General features: G+C 46.3%; 2 protein-coding genes across 4 annotated transcripts; one reads left to right on the top strand and one right to left on the bottom strand.

Moving 5' to 3' along the window:
• Window positions 1-459: 459 nt before the first annotated feature.
• LOC133146770 (bromo adjacent homology domain-containing 1 protein-like) lies at window positions 460-9,164 on the bottom strand. 3 transcript variants are annotated; one of them, XM_061270785.1, is made up of 7 exons: window positions 8,651-9,164; window positions 3,779-5,347; window positions 2,987-3,276; window positions 2,752-2,911; window positions 2,598-2,677; window positions 2,440-2,531; window positions 460-2,326 (listed from the first exon to the last, which is right to left on the bottom strand). In XM_061270785.1, exons 2-7 carry the CDS (start codon window positions 5,325-5,327, stop codon window positions 2,131-2,133), a joined length of 2,367 nt encoding a protein of 788 aa, XP_061126769.1. In that variant the 5' UTR covers window positions 5,328-5,347; window positions 8,651-9,164; the 3' UTR covers window positions 460-2,130. The 3 variants fall into 3 exon arrangements, with proteins under 3 accessions (XP_061126769.1, XP_061126768.1, XP_061126767.1); XM_061270784.1 differs by lacking the exon at window positions 8,651-9,164 and adding an exon at window positions 6,528-8,569; XM_061270783.1 differs by lacking the exon at window positions 8,651-9,164 and adding an exon at window positions 6,182-6,521.
• A 937-nt stretch (window positions 9,165-10,101) lies between these two features.
• On the top strand, window positions 10,102-11,180 carry LOC133146736 (uncharacterized). The gene has a single exon (XM_061270744.1). It carries the CDS (start codon window positions 10,242-10,244, stop codon window positions 11,178-11,180), a length of 939 nt encoding a protein of 312 aa, XP_061126728.1. The 5' UTR covers window positions 10,102-10,241.
• Window positions 11,181-11,899: the final 719 nt, after the last annotated feature.

An 11,899-nucleotide genomic window follows, 5' to 3' on the forward strand; every position in this document is an offset into this window, starting at 1 on the left:
TCAACAGATGCAGCTATAGCGACCTTGAGACCTTGCACAGGCAGCAAAGGTTCTGACCCCGTTCCACGCTAATACAAATACACTTCTGTCTCACTGCTGCCCTCTTGCGGAGATCTTTATGCACGTTTATCTCGCCGACGGGGAAACATCGCACACTTCCTGTTTTGATCACATGCAGCTTCCCTTTTGCAAACGCCATCTAGAAGGGTGAGGGGCAAATATTTCTAGAATAGCCGTAGAGAGCCTTTTGTTCCGTATCAGGAGCCATTCTAGATCTAAAATCTAGTGCGTGCCGAGCTTCCGACTTGATGCGTGTCAGGCGCTCCAGACATTTTCTTGTGATAATAAATCATAATGGGGATTTTTTTTTTTACAAGAGTTTCGACTAAAATGACTGAATATGATCCAATTTTGTTGAGAATTATGAGCATTCCTGGGTGGAAAAAGAACACAGACAGAGAAATTTCACAAAGAACTTCATTAAAATGTATAAATAGTCTTCCAATGCAATATTAAAATCAGTAGGGATGTTACATCAATTCGAGAGATTTTCCAGGGTGCGACAAAAAGCGACAATAATATCTGATAGACACGTCTCTACTGCAAAAATATCTAAGCATCGTTATGTTAATCCCAAGACATTTTCCAAATATATCAAAATATATGTCCATGAGAAGCATTGGCGCGGACTGTAGTCTGCTTTTGTTCTGACTCACACCAATTTCTGTGTGACGTGACAAGAAAAAACGGCTGAGGGGTATCTTTACTGTATAAACTAATCAGTTTCAATCAATCAATTTCCATTCATCAAAGCAGATCATCAATTCCACATAGCATGCCCCCGAATAAGTTAAATTGACCTCTACACTTAACTCCATTTAAATATCCTTACCTTAAATATAATTAATACAGATCTTGCAAAAAGACTACACTATGTGTCGAACAGTGCTTGGATTAAATATGTACACTTAGCTTTTTTTTCAGAAGGGGAATTTAACATGTTGAAAATGAAATACAATTAAGTTGCTTTAATACCCCAGAGAGGGAAATAAAAAAAAAAAGTCATCTAAAAATATATTGCATGTGCTATCATAGGAAAGTAAATTCAAATAGGCTTCATCGAGATCAATACAACACGATCAGGCTCTGATTGGGGCCAAATATTTGGATTCATGCACCCTCCAACGCTGGTTTTCTATATTACGCATAACCAGTACTACTCAACCCCTTCACAATATTTTTGTTTACATTAACAAAAGCAGACATGTTTACGGTTACGACGTCCCTCTTCGTGGCCCACCCCAATAACATCTTAAGGAATGTTTTAGTGCAATTTTAACAAGGCTTTCAAAGCAGTTACTAAAGCTCCAAGAAAAGTGGGCCATTCGGACAAAAGTCAATCTCTAAATATAATGAGATGACATCATCGTTATTTCAGTATTTTTGTGACCGTTCTGTTTGGTAGTGTGCCGTGAGATTTTTCTAAAGTGGAGTATGTGCAGTCAAAAGGGAGGAAAAAAATGACCTACAGGAGATGTTCATTGAAGCATGTTGTAGATTGTGTTGATTCATAAAAAAAAACAAGTGAGTGGTACCGAAAGATTTGCTTTCTGTAAAAAGCTGCTTTTGTTTGGTTTGATTGCCTGAAAGCCTCGCTGGAAAAAAAATCAGGCGCACACATCACACATTCCAACATTTATCCACAGTGACAACACTTGTCGACTCCCGCACGCATACACACACCCAACTGTCGATTATCTCCTTCAGCGGAGGCTCGGTGTTGGCACTTTCGCCACTGGCTTACAAACGGAACAAACATGCTGCTAAGGTGCTTTTGGGGGGCAAGGGGGGGCAGTTGAGAGAAAGTCGCCCAGATCAGCCTGGTGTTCAGCATGCCTGGTAGGCAAAGGCGCAATGGTGGAAGGGGGAGGAGGCAGAAAAATCTGATTTGATGGAAGCAGAAAATACAAGCGAGCTGAAAGAGACGTACGAGGATTTGACCGTAACCTCTTCAGCTGGCTAAAGGGCTCACACGCGTAACAACATTAGCATTGGCGCTGTAGCGTAAACGTTGACTTAATAACTAGACATGTGCCGCTCAAGTGAATGTTGTCGCCACCAATTCCCTCCCTACTGCAGATTCTTGAGTATGCGTCCGTAGCGGAAGTCGTAGACGTGTCGGCAGAGGTAGACCAGCTCGGGGTCCACGTCTGTGGGCACACAGCGGTGGGAGGGCGGGGTAAAATCCAGGCAGCAGGGCACCACGCTACTGCCACCGTCGCCGGGTAGGGCGCCTTCAGAACGACGCTTCATCAAGGCACAATATCTGTGTTCATAAAATCAAACACAAAATATTGTACATTCTCGGGTTCAACACATGGACAAATGTATTGGGACAGCCTGCTACAAAATTGCTGCGTCATGCTTGTTGTCCCTCACCTACAGTACTGGGCTAGCGGGAGGACGTAGCATCTGTCTTCAATGCAAGCTACGCTGTTCTCGTCCTGATGTCGAGAGGCAAAGATCTCGTTCTGAAGAGGAGACATTTTTTTTTGGACCAATTTGTTTCGAGGTATCATGATGTAGTGTAATCTCACCTCACAGTGTGTGCTGGGGTCTCGCCCCCCCTGCGTGTGCTCCGGTCGGTAGTACCAGAAAAGACTCATCATCAGCTCCCCTGAGGGGACCAACACAAACACACATAGTGGACGTCAGCAACCTTGACACTCTGTCCATCGGTTTCCCTCGTACCGCTTTTGGGATCCTCCCACAGGGCGGATATCTTGGCCACGTAAGGGAGAGATTTCTTTCTGGGGCCCGAGCGCAGCAGCACCGTGTCTCGGATGCGGATCACCTCACCGTCCCTCTCCACGCCCTCGTAGCACTGCCTGAGCGCCATCTCGTCCTCCCCCTAGCACCGCGAAAATAGAAATTGTCAAAAATTACCCCCAAAGTCATATTACCATTTTGTGTGTGTTAATCTCACCGCAATGAAGACCTCCTTCTCTGTGGGGTCCCCCACAGGCCACCATCCGTTGGTGGCTCGTCTGCGACCGATTCGCTTTTGTTGCGGGGATCTCGGCTCGGCATTTTGATCTCTGTCGGAGGCACCGGACGGGCGGTTGGCGGACGCTTTTAGCCGGGCCCGGGGTGGCAGGTGGGGGTTAGCAGTCTGGGTGGAAGTGGGCACGCTGGATAAAGGGCAGTTGGAGAGAGGCAAAGATGGCGGCACCAGAATGGAGGGGTTGTGGTCACCTTGAGGAGAGGAGTAAGTTTCTGAAAAATAGGGAAGGCGGCAAAGTCACGCATTTGAAAAGTATGCTTAAATTAATATCTCCCCTTAGGAGAATATGGTCCTATTTGTGTAGTAGACCCGAGTAGTCATCTCTCTAATGGGAGTCGGCTTGCACAAGGCCGTTGTGTAGCCTTGTTGTGTTTATCCTGATCGTAAAACTCGCACCCTTGGGATTGTCATTTTGAATGTGCAGTTGACTGTATTTGAAATTCCATTATCGTGATTCACCAAATCAGAACCAAGGTTTGCCGGGATAAATCCGCTTTGGGGTTTTCGAGTCTTAAGGGGATGGAGCTGGCCGAGGCTATCGCAAGGTCGAGGGCTAATTACCAATGGAGACCTTGAAATGAGCAATTGTTGTGGTTCTCACGTAGCTTCTGACAACATGTTTGGGGTTAACATTATCCAGCTAAATATGAGCCCAAATGAAGCAGTATAGCGTTGGATAAGTGCAGTAGGCCTTGAGTTTGTTTTCTTACAAACCTGTTTTGATGCTATGTGAGCATCCGGTGCACCCCGCGTCAAAAGAGCACCCCCTGCTGGTGACGGGGGACATGGCTCTGCATGCGTAGCCACTCATCCCGTAGGCATCGTCGTAACATGGGGACGTCACAGAGTTGCAGCAGGTCGGGTGAGGCAAGCCAGGGGTGTGGGTGACGCGGGGACCCGGCAGCGGCTTGGAACCCATCGTCCGGTTGGAGCACAAGGCAGGTGGCGCAAAGTTCAGAGGCCGTGGGGTGAGCGTGCCCGACGTTGCAGTGTGGGGGGCGATGTGGACGTAGTAACATACGCAGGGGTGGGGGCTGAGAGCGAGTGCCGGGTGGGAGTGCGTCAGGGACGGCGTGGTCACCAGGCACTCGCGTTTGACGAGCGTGCCGCCCGAGCCCATGGCGCCTCGGTCGCCTGACTCAGGGTGGCCCAAGAAGAAAGCCAACCGGTGGCAGTACTCCATCGAACCCTCAGGGGGGCAGCAGTAGCAGGGGCTTAGCTCAGTTTCCAGCTGTTCTTCCTTCACGTTCTTGAGGGAGTAGCCCAACATACTGCGGGACTGGTAGCCCGGCTTGGGCAGAGCATGGGTGCTAGACTCCCACTCCACTTTGGGCTCAAACCCGGCTTTCTCCTTGCAGGCTGCGCAGCAACAGTGCATGGGGGAAGCTTTGACGGGAACCTCTTTAAGCTTCTGAGAGCGCTCTTTGTGTTTCACTTTGGGGGGCTGTTTTAGGGTCTGGATCTGGGAAGGAGTCTTGCAGTTTGACATGGTAGTTGTGGTGGAGGCGGTTCTGACTCGCTGTTTAGACGCAGCAGATGAGCTGGTCAACTTCAGTAGAGCGGCCGCATTGAGTCCAGCCAGTCGGCGCGGTGTCGGCACATCCAGAATTTCCAAACTCAAGGCCCGATTCCCGTCTACTTTGGTGGTCCTGGCTGTCTTGACCTTCTTGGGGATTTGGTCAAATTTGTGAGACGATGACAGTCTAGAGACAGTTCCTCGAGAGGCTTTTGGAGGTGCACCTTCATCTGGGGAACCTCCTCTGTTGATGCGCTCCTCCTGGTGTTTTTTGGCCACCTTGGCTGCCGGTTGGAGGTCAGTGGCTCTTTCCAGGAGAAGTGTGTTGACAGCCTCAGCATTTAGGGAGGCCAGGCGTCGCTTGCGAGGTTGTGAGACGTGAGCGCTTGATTTGACCTTAGATGCCAACTTGGCCTCGCCAAGCCTCCCTTTCTTGGACTTGAGAGATCGCTCTTCAGCTTTCTTACTGATGCTTTCCTCCAACCTTGTGAGGAGGACACGACACCTCATGCCCTCTCCGAGCCTCCCTCGCAGAGGATACAATTTCCTGTCCCACTTCTTGTCCTGCGCTTTGGCCCTCTTATTCTTCATCACCTTGTCATTTTTCTCCCGTCGGATGACCTCGCCGATCTTCTTAGTCCGGCCGAAGCGGAGGGCGCGCTCGGCCTGGTCCCCGCCCATGGTGCTGCCGTGTGGCTGCAGAGGGCGGTGGTCCCAGCGGGAACCTTTCTGCTTGGTGTGGGTCATCACATGCTTCTGGAGGTGGCCTGGAGGTGACAACATGACAGGAAAGTGGTCAAAACTTAGGAGAATGACGTTGCCAAGGAGAGGGGAGGGGTGAGCAGTTACGCACAGAGGATGTTTAATATCGTGAGACCTCACTTGAGCAGTTCTACATGAGAAAAAAAAGCTTAAAAGCATATTTTGAAGTTACTTGATGCAAATTCAATGTTGATCGGTTCAATAGGAAACATCCAAAATACAGACTGACACCAATGAGGGTAAAAAAAAATCCCAGGTGGCCTTCAGGTGCTTAACATACTTTACAAATCATCACCTCATTCTCAGTAAGAACATAATCACTAGTATATATCGTGAAATTGACGTTGGCCAATTCCCATCGCCAAAGTTTCGTGGTACAACAGATGTTAAATGGCTTGGGCAATGGGCCAAAGCGGCGCTTCGAAGCAGGACCGATGTTAAGCGTGGCATCAAGTCATGAGCGTTAAGATGATCCTTAGACGCTTTTCTCCATTTTAACTTTTTACAAGACGCTACTTTTTTTTTTTGCATTATTGCAGTCTACGAGTACCTTGCATGCATTAACACTGAAAGCGGATGATTTTTTGGGGGGGCGTGTTGTACTGTATGTCATTCAATGACAAACAGATAGCTAGACAGACAGCATTGGTGTGTTCAAGGTTCTGAGAGATTAAAAAAGCTGGTAAAGAATTCCAAGTCCCCCCCCCCCTCCCAGACACACACACACACACACTTGAATGCACCACAGGCACATTTACTCTACATGCATGCACACATCCATATGTGCATGCATGTATGTGTCAGAAGGATGGAATACAGTAAAGTCTGACGTAGCTTACCCATGTGAAAAGGCTGTAAATATGGGCTGGGGGAGGGAGGTGAGGGAAGAAGAAGTGTACTTGTGTGTTTGGGGTGGGGGTGCGCGGACAGAGGCAAAATAAAAGGCCCCCCCTCCCTGCTTTCCTCCCTCCTCAATCTGATCGCATTTTCTCATCAAACGGCACGGCGGCGGACACGATCGAGCGCCTCGCTAACCGAGTCGACAGCTCCGGTAGATTCCCTCGCGCGGCCCCTCCCTCCCCCTCTCGACAAATAAACATGGGATTTTCGACAAATTATCCTCTGCTTTCTCACCCCTCCAATCGGAATAAGTTGGCGACGATCAAGATCGAGGCGACAACTTACCGCCGCACTTCCTGCTGCTTGACGGAGTGGAGGGTGCGGGGAGGAGGAGGGTGACGGGGAGAGCGAGGCGAGGCGAGAAAGCCGGACTGGTGCGATGATGGCACGGCCCCCCCGAACTGGAATAGCTGGGGAGGTGCGCGGTGACACTGTGAACGCGTGCGCGTGGACGAGTGTTTGGCTTCCTGAAGCAAACTATCCTAAATGACAGCGCATTTGTGGACTTCCACCCAATTGATAGGCAAAATATTGTTTGATTGTCATAACCATACAAGGGATAATATTTTGACAATGGAACGGAAACTGAATTCAAACGCAGACTTGTCCTTTTAACAGACAACCAACAGAATTTGGCAGCAATAAGAAACAAATGAATTTAGGTGTTTTGGGAGGGCTGCGATGGACTAAAAGCATTTCATTGGGGAAAAAGAATTTCAGATGAGTATTTTGCAAAAGGGAATAAATCAACGCGGAGCTAAAGCAAATGAATGAATTAAATCTTTTGAATAAAGAAAACAGCTAAAAATAGTACACGACTCTTGATCACGTGAATTAAAGATCAGAGGGATTGTATCTCATATTTACAGTAATTATGATCTTAAAAGCGGATCTATGTGTATTTAAAAAAAATCTGTATATTGATTTTTAAATCTAGAGTACAGACATTTTTATCGTTCCCTTGTGGATAGGCGAGTGAAAACATATCATAAAAACACTTGGAGCACTGTATGCGCTCACCAGCTGATTTATCAGTGATGTCATGATGCCATCATCCCCCCCTGTGAGCTCATTCCACTTATGACCTAATTGTCAACTACTAGCGTTTATGGGTTAGGGATCATGGCAATTCATTTGGTCTATAAATTACGCACACTCACACGGGCTTTAAATACATATTAGAACATTAAAAATACTCTCGAGGGTCTCACAATGTTTGTTGCGCGTTGTCATGGCACCGGTCTATCTACGAGTGTGCGTGGCCATGGAACTACTGTTGCGCTTTAATGCATTGTTTTTATGTACCCCGCGAGTCCTGATTTTGGGAGTGGGGGCGTGGCTAATACGGGCCCCAATGTCATACTTGAGACACTCCCCCACCCCACCACTATGTAAGAAGTTCTTACTAAGAACCCTTGACACTTAAGTTTTACAGTTGATAATCTTTAAATTTTTTAGTCGTGGATGGGTACATTAAGTTCAAATAATAAATTGCTTTATAGCTCAAAATACAATTTTTCTAGCCACTTGAATTTTACGGTCTAGGAAAAGCCTTGGGGGTTCTAGAAAGGGTACGATACACCTAATAATTAGTCATAATTGAGCTTGACTCAATTACTACAATATTGCTTCCGTTTTGTAGTTTTACAGTTCATATTTTGGTCCTGTAAAAAGGCACAATAAATCCAACCATGTAGCTCAACTAACATAAATGGATTCCAAGAACGAAGATTCGAATGTTTTGTGCCCCCATTTTATAGCTTTGATACTTGAGCTTTATGGTACTTGGATCAGTTAAGGTCCAGTAAAAAGTCAAATGACATAGTAAATGAACGCTTAGTCACAATGTTTTTTCAGCATGCATGTCAATTTGTGCATTTACTACAAGATTCCATTGTGTGTTATTCTTTTGACACTTAGTGCTTTTTTTTTTTATCCATTTCTATACCCTTGACTTTTGACTTTTACAGCACAACAGTACCTTTTTCTGGCCATGTAAAAGGTAAACTAATCCAATAATTAGTCCTGTGGGCTACACTATGGACTCCCGCTGCATTTCCGACCGTCTTTTATGGGATTGTACAGACTAATTGGCCTAATTTCGCTCTATGACTACATTGTTTGCTTTGCACTTTACCAGTGGAGGAAAATGTGTGTACGTGTGTGTGTGCGTGCGTGCGTGTGTGTGTGTGTGGAGCTGCTGGAGCTGCTGCTGGTGGTGGTGATGGTGGGGGTGCAATGGGATAACAAACAAGTCCTAGACTACCACTCCCTGGGAATCTCTTTTCCCACCACGATTTGCATTCATACTGTTAATAATATAACAGGATTATGAGTCTGAAAATGTCCCCAAGACATTAGTTTGTTAAAAGGCCCGCGACGAGTGGGGATAATACCGGAGGATTTACCGCGATGGAGTTGAGCCACGCAGCCGTTTCAAGCTCGCTGGTGCGATGGTCCAGCCGGTCGAGGGCACCGCTTCCCAATAATCCGATCCAACGAGTCCTTTTCCGCCCAATCGCTCGCTCACTCTGTCGATCGATTGTTCCAACTCGGTTTTTCCCCACGAGTCGGATCTCCGGTCACAAGCGCCTCCACCACTTCCACCACCCCGTAACCGCCAAGCCCTGCTCGGCCAGCTCGACTGGCTTGTAGTGCACGGAGCTTCACGCTTGGCGCAGCCGCCTCCTGCCAGCGTGCGAAACAACAGCCCAGGCGGCAGACAGCGGAACAAACGAGGCTCAACCGGAATCCGAATGGAAAAGTCTGCAAACTGGTGGATGATTCCTGGCTTTTCTCCTAATATTTAAAAAGAAGCGGAGGTGAAGAAGCACAAGGAGAAGAAAGAGGAGGACAAGAAGAAACGACTACATCCTACTCGTGCGTGCTGCCGGAGCATGTGATGGCAACATAGTGAGGCTTTTAAAGGGGTATCCACGCGTGACTGTATACCGCGGGGCAGGCGCACGTCGCGCACGCACGCCTATAGTACACGTATGCGAGACCCGCCCTGGTAACTTTGCAGGAGAGGGTTCGCTGTGACGTCACTGGACACGATCCACCTGTGTCCATATTACATTAAGTTTAACCTCCCGTCACTTACTCACCTTTTATTTGTGTTTGGAAATTGTATCAGAACCCTCCCACCCAAAAATAAATAAAAAATCACGTGTGCTGTGGAAAATGGCAAACCATAATATTACCAACCTAATTGTACTGCTCTTTCTGGGCCAACTGGTAACAGTACAACACAGATATGTACCGGTCATGAAGATGGCTGAATCCGTCTCTGCTCATCAGTACGGCAGTAATATTAGTCGTTCTTCACATGGGATAATGAAAAAAAATGACTGAGTACTGTTATATTGTTTCTCTACACCGTTTGTCTTCAATCTGTTGCTGGAGATGTAAATGTTTGGCGCAAGCTTAACACAACAAAAATATCATTTTATTTCTTCTGGCTCTTTATTGATAATTATCGGAAGCTAAGCTGCCGAAAGCTCCATCCCTGACGTTCTCCTTTCCCCATTTACTGCCAGTGTAGGGCTTATACTTTATCACGCTCGCACACATACATGCACGCACACAGTGGGATTCACCATTAAGCTGATTCAGGAAGCAGGGAGTTCAGTTGCGCTAACGAATAGATGATGCGCTAGCAGAGGAAAAAGAGACACGCTGAAACATGAAGTGCTCTGTCAACATCACGAGACCCCTGTGTCCCATTATGGCTTTTCCACTGTTAGGCTCATCATTCAAAATACACATAATAGGGAAAAAAGGAGTGAGCCTCTAAGGTCCAACACAATTTGTTCCTTCTCTGATTAAAAACTCTTTTTTTTTTTGCCATTTGTACAGCATGATGAGCACAGACGATCAGCCAATCTGCAAGTTGGTAGCATCCCTGAGGACTCCATAACAAGAGTGTTTGGTCTTGGGGATGGATGGATAGAGGAGGAATCTTTCAAAATCACACACAGATCTCACTTCCGTTCAACGATGCTAGAAGTTTCTTCCCATCTCCTGGCTCTAAGAGTCGTCATTTCTTGCGTAGGCCTTACAGGTAATGTTTATCTCATCTTCTTCATCATTCAGACCAGGGTCTCCTCGGTCAAGACGTTTGAGTTGTTTCTTTTGGGACTGGCCACGGCCAACCTGGAGGAAATTGTCATCGTCAACATCTACGACATTGTCATTCTTCAGAAGTCTTACGTCGTCTCCGATGCATGGTTGTGCCGCTCGGTGAAGTTCTTGACAGTGTTCGGGGAAATGGGCAGCATCCTCTTCACCGTCCTCATCAGCGTCTACCGCTACCAGAAGCTGAGAGATGCCGTCAAAAGGGTCAACCTTCCCATCTACCTGGATAACATCCATGCCGCTTGGACGACAATTTGGCTTTGCGTTGGTATCTCCATCCTCCTGAGTTCCCCCATTTTTGTCATGAACTTGCAAGGCCCGACGAGGAATCTCATGGGAAACCATACGTGGAATCACACAGGTTGCTCGCCGGACTTCTTTCTATGTAGCAGCAACCACTGTCCGACAGTCAACCGCCTATACAAGTACACCTTCATCCTGTTATGCTACCTGATGCCTTTGGGCGTTGTCACGGTTACAAGTTCCCTCATTGTAGTTGTGTTGCTCGGCCCAAGGACAGCAGTGAAACCCATCGGTAGTGTAAGTGGCTCGGACCAGATTGAGAGAAAGCGTAACGTACGAAGGCTCCACCGGAGCACCATTGCCGTCCTGGCAGCAATGGTGTTGTTTCTGGTCGACTGGACTCTCTATTTGTTTTTTCAAATGACTTTCAATGCCACTGACTTTCCCTTTTGGGTGGAACTGGAGTTCTTTATTTCAATATCTTACACATCCATCAGTCCCTACGTGTTTGGGCTAGGAAAAAGCTTGTTCACTATCAAGAACTTGTGTAAAAAGTAGTTTCTTTCTTTGAAGTTGTTTCATTTGGACTTGTGCTAAGTGAATATAAACTCCTTTATTTGCTTTTATTTTACATTTGCAACAATTAAATCTGCCTCCATCAAAGTTCATAGAGTTCAATTGTACATGTTTACTTCACAGATCACATTAAATCTTCATTGATTTAAATGATCATCATTCATTTTAAAATTGTAATGATTAGTTAATGCTCAAAAAACAAGTGTTAACTATACTGACCACATAGTTCTTCCTCAAAAATATTGGTTAGAGTACAAATGCTTATTTTATTTTGTTATATGAAACTGGTCCCAAAATGTGTTGACACAGTTTGCCATTTTATCAAAACAAAGCCACAAAAACATTGATTTTGAAAAGTGAGAAGAGATCGTCGACTCTTGAATTTTTTAAGTGTTGGAACAATTGAGCGGTCGCTTTTTTGTTGTAAAAAAAATGTATTATCGCAGCATGTTGACACTTTTTGCATATTGTAGTCTACTGTGTACGACAGCCGCCATTTTGTCCCAACCAAGTCACTCGACCAATGGCGAACCACCTTCGCCTTATTTAAATCGCGAAAAGTCGCCTCTTGCCGAAAGGCTCATTTTGTACCGCACACAATTTCTGTCGGGTATATCACCATTTTTATTCTCTATTGTATTAAAAAACGTTCAGATTTAACATTTTAACGACTTCGGCTGAGTTCGGGTGAACAAGAAGAA

The sequence above is a fragment of the Syngnathus typhle genome, linkage group LG22 (assembly GCF_033458585.1).
Source record: "Syngnathus typhle isolate RoL2023-S1 ecotype Sweden linkage group LG22, RoL_Styp_1.0, whole genome shotgun sequence".
In the NCBI taxonomy this organism is placed as follows: Eukaryota; Metazoa; Chordata; class Actinopteri; order Syngnathiformes; family Syngnathidae; genus Syngnathus; species Syngnathus typhle.